Below are 16,259 nucleotides of genomic sequence, written 5' to 3'. Positions count from 1 at the left end.
TGGGGATTAGAATGCAAAAGTAGGAAATCAAGATATACCTGGAGTAACAGGCAAGTTTGGCCTTGGAAAACAAAATGAAGCAGGGCAAAGGATAACTGAATTCTGCCAAGAGAATCCATTGGTGATAGCAAATATCCTTTTTAGACAACACAAGAAAAGACTTTACACATGAATATCACCAGTCAATACCAAAATCAAATTGATTACATTCTTTGTAGTCAAAAAAGGAGAAACTGTATACAGTCAGCAAAAACAAGATCTGGAACTGACTGTGGCTCAGATCATCAGCATCTCATAGAAAAATTCAGGCTTAAACTAAAGAAAGTAAGGAAAACCACTAGGCCATCCAGGTACAACATAAATCAAATCCTCTATGAATATGCAGTGGAAGTAACGAATAGATTGAAGGGATTAGATCCAGTTAACAGTGTGCCTGAAGAACTAAGGAAGGAAGTCTGTAATAGTGTACAGGAGGCAGTGAACAAAACCGTTGCAAAAAAAAGAAAAGAAGGCAAAGTGGTTATCTGAGGAGGCTTCAAAAATGGCTGAAGAAAGAAGAGAAGCGAAAAGCAACAGAGAAAGGGAAAGATACATCCAACTAAATGCTGAGTTCCAAAGAAAAGCATGCAGAGACAAGAAGGACCTCTTCAATGAACAGTGCATAAAACTAGAAGAAAACAACAGAAGGGGAAAGACTGAAAATCTCTCCAGGAGAATTGGAAATATCAAGTGAACATTGTGCCCAAGGATGGGCACAATAAAGGACAGAAATGGTAGAGACCTAGGAGACACTGAAGAGATCAAGAAGAGATGGAAAGACTACACAGAACTGTACAAGAAGGATCTCAATGAACCGTGTACTATAATGGTGCAGTCACCCAGAGCCAGACATTCTGGAGTGCGAAGTCAAGTTGGTCATAGGAACCACTGCTGTTAATAAAGCTAGTGGAGGAAATGGAATTCCAACAGAGCTATTCAAAACCCTAAAGGATGATGCCATCAAGGTGTTGTATTCAATATGTCAGCAAATTTGGAAGTTTCAGTAGTGGCCACAGAACTGGAAAAGGTCAATCCTCGTCCAATTCCCAAGAAGGGTAGGACTAAAGAATGTGCTAATCATCAGATAATTGCACTCATCTCCCATGCTAGTAAGGTCATGCTTAAAATCTTGCACGCTAGGCTTCAGCATTATGCAAACCAAGAACTTCCAGATGTCCAAGCTGGGTTTAGAAAAGGAAGTGGAACCAGAGACCAAACTGCCAGCATTTGCTGGATCACAGAGAAAGCAAGGGAATTCCAGAAAAAACATCTGCCTCTGTTTCACTGACTACTCTAAAACCTTTGATTATATGGATCATAAAAAAAACTGTGGAAAGCTCTTAAAGAGATGGGAATACCAGACCATCTTACCTTCCCCCTGAGAAACCTTTATGCGGGTCAAGAAGCAACGGTTAGAACCCAGTATGGAACAATTGATTGGTTCAAGATTGAGAATGGAGTACAACAGGATTGTGTGCTGTTACCCTGTTTGTTTAATCTATATGCTGAGCACATCATGAGAAATGCCAGGCTGGATGACTCATAAGCCAGAATCAAGATAGACCAGACAAACATCAACAGACTCAGATATGCAGATGATACCACTCTAATGGCAGAAAGCAAAGAGGAAATAAAGATCCTCTTAATGATGGTGAAGGAGGAAAGTGAAAAGCCGACTTAAAACTAAATATTAAAAGAAAACTAAGATCATGGCATCTGACCCCATTACTTCATGGCAAATAGAAGGGGAAAAGGTGGAAGTAGTGACAGATTTCCTCTTCTTGGGCTCTAAAATCACTGCGGATGGTGACTGCAGCCATGAAATCAGAAGACAATTGCTTCTAGGCAGGAAACCTATGAGAAACTAGACAGTGTATTGAAAAGCAGAGACACTATTCTGCCAACAAAGGTCTGTATTGTCCCAGTGTCACATACAGTTTTGACAGCTAGGTCATAAAGAAGACAGAACACCAAAGAATTGATGCCTTTGAAATGTGGTGCTGGAGAAGACTTCTGAAAGCTCCTTTCAGACAGCAAGAAGACAGCAAGAAGATCAAACCTGTGAATTTTAAGGGAAATCAACCCTGAATACTCATTAGAAGAACTGATGCTGAAGCTGAAGCTCCAGTATTTTGGTCATCTGATGCAAACAGCCAACTCACTGGAAAAGTTCCTGATGCTGAGAAAGATTGAGTGCAAAAGGAGAGGAGGGCATCAGAGGATGAGATGGCTGGATGGCATCACTGATGCAATGGACATGAACTTGGGCAAACTTCGGGAGAGGGTGAGGGACAGGAGGCCTGGCATGCCGCAGTCCATGGGGTCTCAAAGAGTCAGGCACCACTGGGCAACTAAACAACAATACAGGAGAAAAATAAATCAGTGAATGAATATAAGGAGGGTTACGATGATATGGATTTTAATATATGTAAGACAGGAAAAGCCTCAATAATATAAGGTTTGAGTAAATTCAGAAAAGGCATAAACTCTTCCTCTACTTTAATATTTTTATGCAGTGGCATTGTAAGCAAAGGGACTAGCAAGTGCAAAGAACTTGAAATAGAAGCTGACCTAAGACATTGAAGGAAATGCAAGGAGACAAATATGCTTGCGGCCAAGGAAATACAGGGATATAAGAGATGAGGTCAGAGAAGTAACAATGAGGGCATGTTGAAGGCAGTTTGTAGAGGTCCTGTGGGATATTCAAGGAGTTTAGATTTAATTATAAATGAAATGGAAAACCATTGAAAGTTAAAGAGAGAGAAGAACATCAGCTAACTAATTTTTCAGAAGACTGTGACTGCTATGTTAACAGACTCTAGGGGCACTGGAGTAGAATTAGATGCAGAGAAGGAGCAATTGCAATCTTCTAGATGTCAAATTCTGTTGATACTGTTTTCTTGGGCTGAGAGATGAAGAACTTTGTGATATTATGGATATATTCTGAAGACAGCAGGCCAGAGTGGAGTATGAGAAAAAAGGAGTCAAAGATGACACCAACGTTTTTAGTTCAAACATCATGATTGATTGTGTTGCCATTAACTGAGACAAGGAAGACTGTGATGAATGGACTTTAGGGCTGGAGTTCTGCAATTCAGTTTTGGGCATGCTAATTTTGACATGACTTAGTAAATCCCACTGGAAACAGCTGAATAGGCAGTTGAATGAGTTTAGGAGTCTGAAGTTTAGGGGAAGTTCAAGGGAAAGGTACCTGGTGGCTCAGACGGTAAAAGCGTCTGCCTACAATGAGGGAGACCCAGGTTCAATCCCTGGGTTGGGAAGATTCCCCTGGAGAAGGAAATGGCAACCCACTGCAGTACTCTTGCCTGGAAAATCCCATGGATGGGGGAGCCTGGTAGGCTACAGTTCAGAAACAAAAGTCACTATCTACACTTTATGTTCTAAAACATGCTATAATTTGGTTAATAACAAGAACAACCACATTGTAAGGTTTAAAAATATTAGACTACTTTGTCTCAAACAGACTTTATAAATGTGTACATGGTTGTTTATCATACTCCTTTATAAAATAGGAAGATAATTTATTCATTCATTTTTCAACATTATCATGACCATAACTCCATATCAACTGTGACTCAACTGAACTAATTACCACTGAGAATGTCAGGTCACTTTACAGTGGATTAAATAACCCAGAAAAAAGCTGCATTGCTCTACTTCCCTGGTTATTTGTCAGAGAATCCAATGGTTGCAATCAATTGGAACCACCTAGTCATGTACAGATATGAGACTATGTGCTGACCATGCCAACTTGGCAGCCTCTCAGTACCTTTAAATTAGTCATATCATTCCATTCTTTGCAGAAAAGTATACCTTTATGGTCTTGTGTTACGTGGTCCCTGCCCACACCCTCCACTCCAGCACTCTCCTGGTAACACACCTACTCCATGAGAATGGAGCCTGACCTACCATCTTTGTAGTCCTGACACCTAACACAGTGACTGCACAAAGAAGGGGATCATTTAATTTTCTCAGTTATTAAACAACTTTAATCCTGAACTTTCTCATATCATAAAAAGCATTATATACTGAATGTTGAAAGCAGAAATAAAGTCACAAATTTGAGAATGGTAACAGAAGAACAAACACCAGTTGAAAGTGTAATATTTGAAAAGTATAGCATTTCTGATTTTGTTGTTGTTGTTCAGTCTCTAGTCATGTCTGACTCTTTGCAACCCCATGGACTGCAGCATGCTAGACTTCCCTGTCATTCAGATTTCCCTGTCATTCACTATCTCCTGGAGTTTGCTCAAACTCACGTCCATTGAGTTGGTGATGCTGTCCAACCATCTCATTCTCTATGGCCCACTTCTCCTCCCGTCCTCTATCTTTCCCAGCATCAGGGTCTTTTCCAATGAGCCGGCTCTTCACATCAGGTGGGCAAAGTATTGGAGTTTCAGCTTCAGCATCAGTGCTTCCAATGAATATTCAGGACTAAGTTCCTTTAGGATGTACTGGTTGGATCTCCTTGCAGTCCAAGGGACATTCAAGAGTCTTCTCCAATACTACAGTTCAAAAGCATCGATTCTTCGGTGTTCAGCCTTTCTTATGGTCCAACTCTCACATCCATATGTGACTACTGGAAAAACCATAGCTGTGACTATAGGGAGCTTTGTGGGCAAAGTGATGTCTCTTCTTTTTAATATGCTGCCCAGGTTCATCAGTGTCATTTAATTTCATGGCTGCTGTCACCATCCGCAGTGATTTTGGAGCCAAAGAAAATAAAGTTTGATTTATAAGTGGTCAAATCTATTGAAAGTGAAAATCATTCAGTCATGTCCAACTCTTTGTGACCCCATGGACTGTAGCCTGCAGGCTCCACTGTCCAGTGGAATTCTCCAGGCAAGAATAATGGAGTGAATTGCCATTCCTTCTTCCAGGGGATCGTCCCAAGACCCAAGGATAGAACCCAGGTCTCCTGCATTGCAGGCAGATTCTTTACTAGTTGAGCCATCAGGGAAGCCCAAAGCTATTAAAATATGCTTATTATAAAACTAAAATTATATTTTCATTATAATAATTTGACTTTAAGTTGAGAAGAAAAATACTGGCATTTAGTTTGTTACATCCTATGAAGAGGAGGATTTTCTTTAAAAAGCATAATCAATATCATGATTATCATGATTATTATTATCATTATTATTTTATGCAGAACCACTTCTGTTTGACAATAAGGTATGTATCAGAAGATTTGCACATAGCAGATAAATAATCTTTCACTTGACTTCCAGTACACTGTTATACAAACTAGGCACATCCTCATTTTTATATACATTTATTTCCTATTTCAGAAGGTTCATGAACCCTTGGTTGTGCATCAAAAGTATATGTAGAGCCTTATAAAGCAGCTATGCTTGGATTCTGTACAAAATCTACTCAATCAATATCCAAAGAGATGGGACTGGAAATGATTGTGATATCAAGCCAGAATTGAGTACTCCTGTCCTCTTGACTTTAATAAAAATGTCTTACTTATAAGTTCATTAATTCACTCAATGAATGTTTACTGGCCACCTATTTACTCCAGGTATAGTGCTAGATGCCATTCTATGATAAAGTTTCTGTGCTTTGGATGCTATACAAGGTCAACTATTCTAGTCTTCATGGTTAGGAAGAGGTATTTCTAGGGGAGACAATAACTAAATTCTGTGTAAAAAAGTAATGGTAAGCAGATTGGGAGAGTATTCATCATGACGACCATAGTTTGCTTGGAGGCAAAACAGAGAGAGCCATTTCCAAGAAATCCTAACAGTATCAGCAAAAATCTGTTTAGTATATTCCACAGACACTGACAACAGCTGATTTACATAATTTATATCCTACCCCAGGTTATCAATTAGGTTATTGAAAAGCAATTCATCTGAGCTGCAACCAACATTTACCTCATTCAACAAAAATTTTCCAAATGTTTACTATGTGATAGGTTCCTACATGCTTAGGGCACACTAAATAAAGCAGATAAAGATACCAATCCTGATGATTTTAGTGGAACTAAAATATACAACAGATAGGAATAGAATATTAAAAAAATATTTTTATCCAAAACAATTCTATGACGACTATAGACTATTAATCCTATTAAGCACTTGAAATTTTAAGTACTCCTTTTTAAAGATGGTACTTCATAATAACATAATTATATATGCAACATGCAGTTTGCTTTCTAACTTGAAGAACTAGCTTACTAAAATAATCCTAATGCAATAAATATAGATAGGCAACTTTTCCTAATAGTCATTAAGCAAAATCAGACAATCCTTAATATCATACAAAACTGAAATAAAGGTTTGAAAAATTATATATGACAAGATTTTCTCAATTATTACTTCCACAGATTGAAATCAAACTTGAATTAAACTTTCCTGTTCACCAATAGACAAGTGAAATGATGATTTATGTTGCTGTCAAAGCAAAAATATGACTTCATATGGCATTTTATCAGTCATATTACTAGGTTAAAGCAAACTCCAGTTTTAGAGATAGTATGGTCAACTGAAAGCTTCAAATATATAAAAGTATCTTTGGAGAGAATGTGCAAAACTATTTTCCAAATGAAAGCTGAAAAGAAGTAGCAATTCATTCACTTTCAGAGAGTGAGTAAAGAAAAAGAGGGAGGGGGACTCTAATCACTGTTAACAACATGACATGAGGAGGTCACTTTACACCACTCCAAGTTAACTAGATTTTAACCTTGTTCCAGCCTGATGAGCAAAGCAAGAAGATAATTAGTAATCTAAATGGTGACGATATCATATCCTGTGTGCATTCTGGCATCTTGGCAGACACAAGGGAAAGAAATAAAACTAAATCACAGTCTTTACCCTCCAGCAACTCCTAGAAGAAGGTTAACATATAAATGAAGAACTTTTAAAATAATTATAATGTGTCCATTTTTTTTTTTTTTTTTGCAGACCTTGTATCTTTCAGTTACATTCTCCCAGCTGATTACATTCAAACAGCTTTTAGATAATCACATCTGACACTTTATACTGAAGGTAATAGGCATACTCCCACACATCAGTCCCCCAAAGTGGAATACAACTGTTGTTCTTTGTAACAGATCCTGATTAGAACAGGCAGCAATTTGTAAGTATCCCTGTTACTTAATGAAACCAGGCCAACCCCAAGCTGAACCTTGAACACCAACAGACAAAGCTGTCAACTTCCCCTCAGTCAAAGCAGTAAAGTAACACATGCTAGCTTCCATCCACTCCCAGTTTGTTCTCTGCCATCATTAAGGCTTAGATTTGTCCCTAAAATGGGAAGAGTGACAGGTCCTTCACCACTAAAATTTAGTGCAAGCTGAAGAGTCACCTGAATTATGACATCCTCTTTCACCAAAATCTGTTTATATTTTTCCTTGGTAGCATTCAAGTTATTTGCACAATTTACATGATATTTACAATGGTACAGCTGCATGATTTATGCATTATTGCTAGGCCCCAAGGCACCATAACCATAAGCAAAGTCAGGGAGGCTGTGCAAAAGCATTAAGAATATACAACAGGACTTCCCTGGTGGTGCAATAGATAAGAATTTGCCAGCAGTGCAGGGGACAAAGATTTCATCCCTGGTCCAGGAAAGATTCCACATGCCACAGAGCAATGAAGCTTGTGTGCCTGTGCTCTAGACCCTGTGAGTCACAACTACTGAGGCTTCATGCTGCAACTGCTGAAGCCCATGTGCCTAGGGCCTGTGTTCTGTAACAAGAGAAGCCACTGCAGTGAGAAGCCAGGGCACAGAAACGAAGAGTAGCCCCCGCTCACCTCAGCGAGAGAAAGCCTGTGTACAGTAATGAAGACCCAGGGCAAACAAAAAAGAAATAAATAAAATTATTTTTAAAAAACTATTTATATATAAAAAGAATACACAATAAAGTCAACATGGGCAAATGGTCAAAAGCAAGAGCTCTGGAGCAAGATTGTCTGGGTTCAAATCCTGGATCTATCACACAGTAGCTGTATGGTCTTAAGTAAGACAATTAACTTATCTGTTTTCCAGTTTCCTTATGAGTAAAATGGAGATGGTAGTATTAGCTTACTTCTAAGATAATTGTCAGAATGAATGAGATTCTATACAAAAATGCTTACAAAGAGACATATGCATTCAGTATTAGAGCTTGTTACTCTCTCTGGAGTATGCAACTTGAGTTAAATCTTGAAGTATGAGAAAGTATCTGCTAGATGGATGAGAAGAAAAAATCCATTCCAGGCAAAAAGAGTAATGCATTCCAGGAGAGGGGAGAGGACGGTCAAGAGGTTTAACATGCCTAGTGTGCGGGTTGCATGGTGTTGGAGTGGGAAACCTGAGTCTGAGACATACAGTAAGGCACTCTACATCATGCTAAGCCATCTGTACAATACGTTTGTCCTCAAAACTAGTGAAGTATTTTGAAGGTTCATCAGCATTCAAAGAGTGACAGCAAGTACAAGGCTGTACTTCAGTTAGTCTGAAAAGAGAGTTAAGGGCAAATACCACAGGTGGCGCTAGTGGTCAAGAATCTGCTTGCCAGGCCAGGAGACATGAGACCTAGGTTCAATCCCTGGGTCAGGAAGATCCCTGGAGGAGGGTACAGCAAAACCCACCCTAATATTCTTGCCTGGAGAATCTCATGGACAAAGAAGTCTGGTGGGCTACAGTCCATAGGGTCGCAAAGAGTCAGACACAACTGAAGCGACTTGGCATGCAATACTAATACTTATGACGCTCCGCAGTGGTATCTAAGAGCACAAAGTAGGAAAATGTGCTAGAGTTTCTTATTAGTTCTGTCAGGAATTGCAACTACTGCTCTTTCGTAGTAATCATCCTTTCGGGAAATTGTTTGTTAAAGTCTGAGTGAGAAAGGAAAGCGAACTGCCTACTACAGTCTAAGGTTTGCCCCTACAAGCCCGGATGTGAGTTTACCAGTCAGACAGAGGAAGGACGCTTCCACTGACATTCTATGCGCTCAGGTTCTATGAATAGGGACCTTCACTGGCCTGTACAGTACAGGGCCATTCAAGAGCAATTAAATTTGGTTAAAATAAGAAAGAAATGCTTTTTAAGGAGAGAGAGAGAGAGAAAAAAAAAAGAAGGCTTGAGGGATTGCAAAAGTTGATTGTGCTGAAGCACTTTTACACAGGTTTGTTTTAGTTCTCAATTGTCAAGTCGTATTTAAACTGGTCTCTTACTCTGAAATACGATAACCTTTCTTTTCTCTGAGTTCTTTCTACTAAATTAATAGCACTGTCTCTAATTCCATGCGCAGCAAGCAAAGAGTTTATTTTACCAGATAACAGTAGGTCTGGTGATCAGCCAATGTCTAAAGAACCACTAGCCAAGTCAGTAGTAGGCCAAAGACTGCAACTGATAAATAGATACTGCTCACTAAATCACTTTAAAATTGTTTCATCTTCTCTATCCGAGAGTATTATTCACGTTGAGTTCTGACACAACTGAAAGTAAAAAAAAAAAAAAAAAATCACAATTATCTATAAAAATAAAATCTTATTAGGGTTTTGAAAGGAGAAATAAATAGATGCATTCGAATATAGAAGATAGTTTAAATTGCAAAAGAAATCAGTAGAAAAAAGTCCAAATTTAGGAAATTCATCATAGGGTAGTTTTACTATAGATTGAAAACTGCATTTAAAATACTCTTCAGGGAGAAAGCTTAAGGAGCACTGTAACTTTTTATAGGACCTGTGTGTACCTCTCTTTCTTCTTTGCTAAGGGACAAAACTTCAATGCTCAAAAAAAAAGTTTGATTTCCTCTCACCACTCCCAGCTCAGGTCACATTTCCCCAGGATTAAATAAGGGAAGTGAAGGAGTAAAAACAGAAATGCAGATCAGCCCTAAGCCCCAACTCTGCAGTTGCCTTGAATTCCTAATGATCACAAACCAACTGCACTTTCTCCAAAGGAAGGAAAAGCGCATTTAGGATATAATATGATTCTGGCTTTTAAATACCTAAACACCATCACTAAAAATTATATTAAATGATAAGGCTGGCTCAATATGTATAAAACCCTGTATTTATATAAAACAGAGTTAGTCATAAGTAGAACTATTAACTTCCATAGTATCTTCTTCAGGACCTTAAGGACATGTACTGAATTTCCCAAAAGAGAGGAAAAACCTTCATGGTTGAAATACTAGCTCTATCTTAGCCATTGCCAGCACCGCATATCATGGTAGACCCTGAAGAGGAAGTATTTCTCTATAAATTAACTATCTATTTATTCCTGAAGTAAGAGGTGGTTATGTACTTTTAGACACTTTGACAATCCAAAAGGAAAAACTTGAATTAGAATCTGCGCTACTAAGCGCATCGGTTATTTTTTTCCCAAAGCTGACTGCTTGTTTGGAAAAAAGGTTATCTGTTAAACAAATAACCCATATCAAGTAAAAATCAATTCATTATCTGACTTATTAATACATTTAGATAAAAACATACAATTAGATATAATATATATCACCCAGTCAATATAAAATCAACACGAAAAGAGAAATTTGACATTATTTGTCTTATTTGAAATAAATATATAACTTTCTTAGCTTCTTGAAAATTCAAAGTTGTACTGGGTCCTCTATTAGGAACTTTAGAGAGGGAAAAAAAAACTATGTTCATAATCCAGCAACAAATGTATACAAAAATATTTTATAAACTGTTGCACTTTTTACTTTGATATAGATCTTATAGAATCACATAATTTGGTATATTAACAATACAAATTATCAAAAATTACCTATATCTAAATTTAGAACATTAAGGAATATTTAAATGCGTTCTATAATCTCCTGTGTTTCTTTGATTCATCATTTTCACTTAATCGATCCTCACTAATCTAAACTCCAGCACATATATTTAAGCAATATATGGTCATTCTATATTGCATAAATGCACACAAATTAAGTAATAATTATTTATTCCATTAAGTCTCAGACTACTATTATTTAAAGATACTTTATCATTATTGCAGATTTCACCCTACTCATTTATGGAAAATCTTAACTATTATATGAATATATATTTTTTGAGAGACAAGATTCAGTTAAGAATTTTTCTGTGCCTTAGTTTCCTCATTAGTGAAGTGAGAAGGTAGTATGGAGTTGCAATTTTTACATGAATTTCTATCTCTAGCATTCTCTTTAATAGAATCTAAACACCTTTTCTTCTTTTGAAAAATTCAGCTTTTTATTAAACACTATCACTGAAACTTAATTCGAATCCATTCATTATCACTACATAGGTAGTGCCTAAATAAGTTAACCAGAGTGAAGAGAAATTTGTCTCAGAAAAGAAAAAAAATTTAAGAATAGAAAGGCAACTACTTATTTTTTGTCAGAAATCCTACCCACAAACTTGAAAAGGGGCCCATATTGGCCTTGCTACATTTTAGTGATAACTTGAATAATGTGCCCCTTCAATTTTAGTCACAAATCGAAGCAAACATAGAAGCTAAACTTTAATTATATAAATCATAAGCAATCATACTATCTAGATATATACATTTCTCATTTTGCAACTTCATAATTTTATTTAAAACTCTGAGTATACCTCTTACAGAATTATTTTTATAAAGTAGAATCTAGTAAAGTATTAATTATAAAGTCAATTGTCACATTAAAATATTAATATACTTAATTTTAAAACTAATATACAATTTTGTGAAAGTGTCTATAATTAGCTGAATATATATGTGCCACCTAAACTAAGGTTATCTGTATAAAAGATTCAGGAAGATGTTTCTCATGAGCCACCTACTTTTCTTTAGTGTTTATTACAGACTTTGTTGATTTTTTGCTTTAAAAAACAAATGGAAACACAATATTAATAATCATAGAAGATACTGCATTTGCTATCAGAAGCGTATCTGATCTTTTAACTGATTTCTGATTGAGTAACCTAAGGGACAAGCTTGATCTCTTCCCAAGTTGGATTAGCACATACTCTGGAAGCCAGCACCATTTCACCTGCTGATCCCAGGCACTCAAAACACTTCAGCAGGAATCACTACCAACTACTGACAAGCGTCGAAAATTCTTCATAAAATTAATCAACGTTTTGCAAGGCACAGTATTGGCTCAACCACCAAAGGTAGACTACCATTTTAATTAATGACAAAATGATTCAATCAGATATTATATTTTCTTTTTACTCAATTTAGCTTAACTCCTTTAAAAACTGCTAAAACCATCTATCATAAAACCATCAATCTGAACACAATCATGAGTTATAGTCACTACAAATTCTAGGTAAATTTCAGGTTCTATCTTAATAAGTACTGAACTAATTGAATATGAAATCTATAAATTCATGAGATAAAACATTTATATTAACCATAAGCAAGTATATGAAATATGATGCTGAAGTTAATGCAAATATAAAACATAATGCTTACTCTTTTCTTCTTACTAAACCATAATAAATACTAAAAAAAAATTTAAGTAAGTTAAAGATTACTAAAGTACAGAGTTTGTATTTACAAAGTAAAATAATATGACTGTGTGAATTCACTGACTCTCTTTTCATTCACTCCAAGAAACTTTCTTTGTAAGGTTTTCTCTGTAAGATGCTTCAGGATCCTAACTACATATTTTTAGAGTCCAATTTATTATGAACCCAGAACTTTTTAGGCTTAAGTATTTTTTAATCCAAGAAATACAAATTTTAGATGAAGGTTATCTTTAAATTATCTTTTGGTTTAACAATCAGATCATACTGCTGCATCTCAGAGAAATTAAATTATATAAATATATAATTCTGGTATACAATAGCTTATTTAGAAACTAACTCATTGTTACATCATTTGCAAATATAAACGCTAGCATGAGAAATGGACACAGTTTATTTTTCCTTTGTGTGATGATTCAGGCTAGTGTTTCCTTTTTAAGCATTAATATAGTATTTCCTTTTTGAATTTCATTAGGTGGTAAGAATGCCTACAAGAGTAGGTTTAAGTATAGTTTCCTTCTAAAGAATAAGCACCTAGCAATTTGGTGAAACAAATATCAAATCTTAAACAATGTGAAGATCCAAATAACCATATACTTTCAAGATATTTCATCAAAAATAACAAACAGAAACTACACATGATCCTTAAAGTTTGCTATTTCTCACATTAGATGGTTTTGTAATAATAGAGGTTTCTTTTTCCACCATTTATTTGATGTGGTACTAAGATGTTTTGTTTAAAACAATTTTAGGTATGCAGCTAGATTTAAATGAGAAAATTATGCATCACAAGTGTAGAAATATGACCTTTCTGATATCCTTAGAGCTTTAAAGAAGCCCCAGTGTGGAAGTGAAACATCTTCAGTGAAATAATCCCTGAATGCCTATGATAAATCTCTCGAGTTTACAATGCATCTGTCTTCACTTAAGAAAGTCTTAGTTTCCATATTAAAAAACAAAAGGCTACCACTATGATACTTGTCCCAAGTTTGGACAAAAAAAATAGCTGGAAAAGTTCAAAAGGAAACAGTATACCTGTTCTTCCTTAATCAAGTGTCCTTTTTCAGGATCATTGTACTTAGAAGGACTTTAGGAGGCCTTATATCCTGAGGCAGTTGCTTGAATTCCAAATAATAAAGAAAACCAGCAGAGGGCAGACTTGAGGACAGAACCGACCAATCCCGCTGGTGACCAGGTACCAAAGGTAAAGTGCAAACTTTTGATAGATTTCACTTTCAAGACTCTACTATTTATCTTTTAATATGTAGAAATGAATGAATCCACGTAATTAGCATGACTTATTCCAAAATTCAAAGACAGTCCTAATGAGGCTCTGTACTATTCGCCAGGAAAAGTCACAGAGGAATAACCCATCCCTGCCTGCTCCTCAGGAAGGTGAACAATCACAAAGTGTGCAGAAGAAATACAGACCTGGCTTCGCAGAGTTCGGCCTCCGGGAGCGCTAACTCCCACTAAGGAGAGCTCAGATCTTGGCGCCCACCAGGGTCAGACTCAGGTTTCTGCTAAAGCCTGCGCCTTTGGGGTTGACAATTTGTTTCTCCCTCAGCCAATCATCGCCGCCCTCCTTCTTACCCCTACTTCTCTGCGCACCCCGACAAAGCTTGCTTTTCTACTGTAAGCTGTTTGGGCTCCCTTAACTCCAAAGGAGTCCGTCCTCCCGCCAGCCGTGTCTACAGCACCTAACGGACCGCTCCAGCCAGATGCCTTTGCGGGAAAGGGCGGGGGAAAGGGAGGGAGGAGGCGGAGGGGAGGAGTGAAGTCGCTCTCCCTCCTCGGGTACTGACAGAGCTGCAGTCTTCCCAGCAGGTCTGGTCATTGAATATTTGGTGGTGCCACGTAGGAACTTTTCCTTACCTCTCTCCTCCCATCCCACCCCACGCCCCCTCCCCTTCCCTCCAATCCCTACTCCTCCGCCCCCACCCCATTTGCTTGGCGAGTTTCATCATTCTCCAAGAGAACTGCACGTCCAACCTGCAAGAAGAAGTTGGGGGGGAGGGGGGCGGGGCGGGTCACAGAGGGGAGGAAGGTGCAAAATCCCGGGAAGAGTGTTCTTCCTATCTCCATCCATTTCTTTTAATCTGCCATTTTTTCCCTATTACTATCTCCTCAAAATGACACACACACACAAAGTATTCTCAGTCTTCAAGATTCATGCCCCCCGGTCTCTCTCAAATCCTCAAAACAGCTTATGTCTCACTTTGTTCCAGACAAAGAGCTTTATCAAGGTTCATTTTATACCCTTTCTCTATATTCTCTCCTCAGCTCACCTTTAAAAAAGGACTTCCATTAGTTACAATCTGAAGAAACCAGATGTGTTCAAAAGGTAGTCTAAGGACCTTTCCTCAAACAAAAGCTTTGTACAACTGCCTCTGTGTTCAAGGTAATATTTTTCCTCTTTTCAAAGCCCCTGGAAGGTGGTGAAGGACATTTCAGCAGGCTCTGTGCCTGACAGATCTTTTCTCCTGCTACCTCTTCTCCCATTACTGTCCCGCCTACATCCATCTCTCTCGCACCAGTCTTCACTTCCAACCTGGTGGCAGCTACAATCTGGATTTTATTTGAGAGAATTGTTGGGGGGGGAGGGGTTGGAAGAAGGAAGGGGGGAGGGGCACAGAATGAGAAAGACCGACAGCAATCTCCCACCTCCCCCAAACCATTTTTTTCTTACCTCCTCTGACCTCTCTAGCCTGGAAGAGGAAAGTCAGTGCGAGAGTTGTTATGGTGAAATCCCAGAGCCACCGTTTCGTTTTCCACCTAGAGGACCACCGCTCCATCTCCGAGCCCCGCACTCACAACTGTGAACTCAACCCACGAAATCGCGATTGCAGACCTACTTCGTCCCTTCCAAGGTATCGTCGGGGATGTTTGCTACACAGCCATTGGCGAGGGAGAGGGGGAAAAAGTCAAAGGGCTTTTTCTTAAATTTGATGGTTTGCTTCCTTCCTGTCTCTCGCCCCCTCCTCTCCCTCTCGGTTGGCCCCGCCGGTCGGGACCCTCCGATCCGTCCTCTGCGGGGCCCTGCCTTCAGACTGACGGCAGATGAGGGGCTTCAACCAAAAATCTGAGAGGACTGCGTGCCCCTAAAGGCTTCATGCCGTCAGTGGGCCGGACGAGAGGCTCCGGGCAGCCCCCTCCCCCGCCCACTCCCCTCCCGCGCCCCCCTTACCCAGGGCGAAACTGACAAGCCCGCTGAAGGTCAGATCCAATCACACGCCTCGCGGGCGGCCCCGAGCCCGCCCCCCTTTCCTTTGCCGGAGAATCAGGTCTCCCCGCAAGCCCAGCCCACCAACCAGCCCCCATCTCCCCACTCCTTTCCTCCCTCCTCTCCTACCCAAATCCCGGAGAAGAAATGGGAGGGAGTTACGGGGGACGCGTGCTTGGCTCCAGCACTTTGGGAATGAAAGGAATTGCAGGAGAGCCCCAGAGTCCACAGAGTTTTCAAGGAGCTTCTGTATTCAATAAAAACAGCTACTTGTCTACTTGCACCCGTCTGTGAGCCTCTCCTCGTCGGCGGGGGAGGGGAGGAGCCCAGCGTCTGAACCGCCACACCGCTGGAGTTCTGGGCTGCCGGCGGTAACCTTATCCCTGTGCAAAAATCTGCTTCTTATAGCAGACGTGGAACCAGCGGACTCACTGCTCTGCCTGCTCCGAAAAGCATTTTTTAGTATTATTTTTATACGGAGAATTAAAAGAAAGGGATGAAGGTGAGATGGAAAGACCCCAGAGGTCAAAATCCTTGAT

At 38.9% G+C, this 16,259-nt stretch overlaps 1 protein-coding gene and 1 pseudogene across 6 annotated transcripts in view; both read right to left on the bottom strand.

The window, feature by feature from the left end:
* Nucleotides 1–16,118, bottom strand: part of COL11A1 (collagen type XI alpha 1 chain) — a 210,274-nt gene extending 194,156 nt beyond the window's left edge. For 3 of the 6 annotated variants that reach the window (XM_043460500.1, XM_043460499.1, XM_043460501.1), the window contains exon 1: nucleotides 15,187–16,118. In XM_043460500.1, the coding sequence (XP_043316435.1) occupies nucleotides 15,187–15,292 (106 nt within the window). In that variant the 5' untranslated portion in view covers nucleotides 15,293–16,118. The remainder of the gene's footprint in view (nucleotides 1–15,186) is intronic. The other 3 variants (XM_043460503.1, XM_043460502.1, XM_043460504.1) reach the window with 2 other exon arrangements.
* Nucleotides 6,824–7,745, bottom strand: LOC122436622 (annotated as a pseudogene).
* Nucleotides 16,119–16,259: the final 141 nt, after the last annotated feature.

Source organism: Cervus canadensis, chromosome 2 (genome assembly GCF_019320065.1).
Source record: "Cervus canadensis isolate Bull #8, Minnesota chromosome 2, ASM1932006v1, whole genome shotgun sequence".
NCBI classification, from domain to species: domain Eukaryota; kingdom Metazoa; phylum Chordata; class Mammalia; order Artiodactyla; family Cervidae; genus Cervus; species Cervus canadensis.
This window is presented reverse-complemented; position numbering and strand designations above follow the sequence as displayed.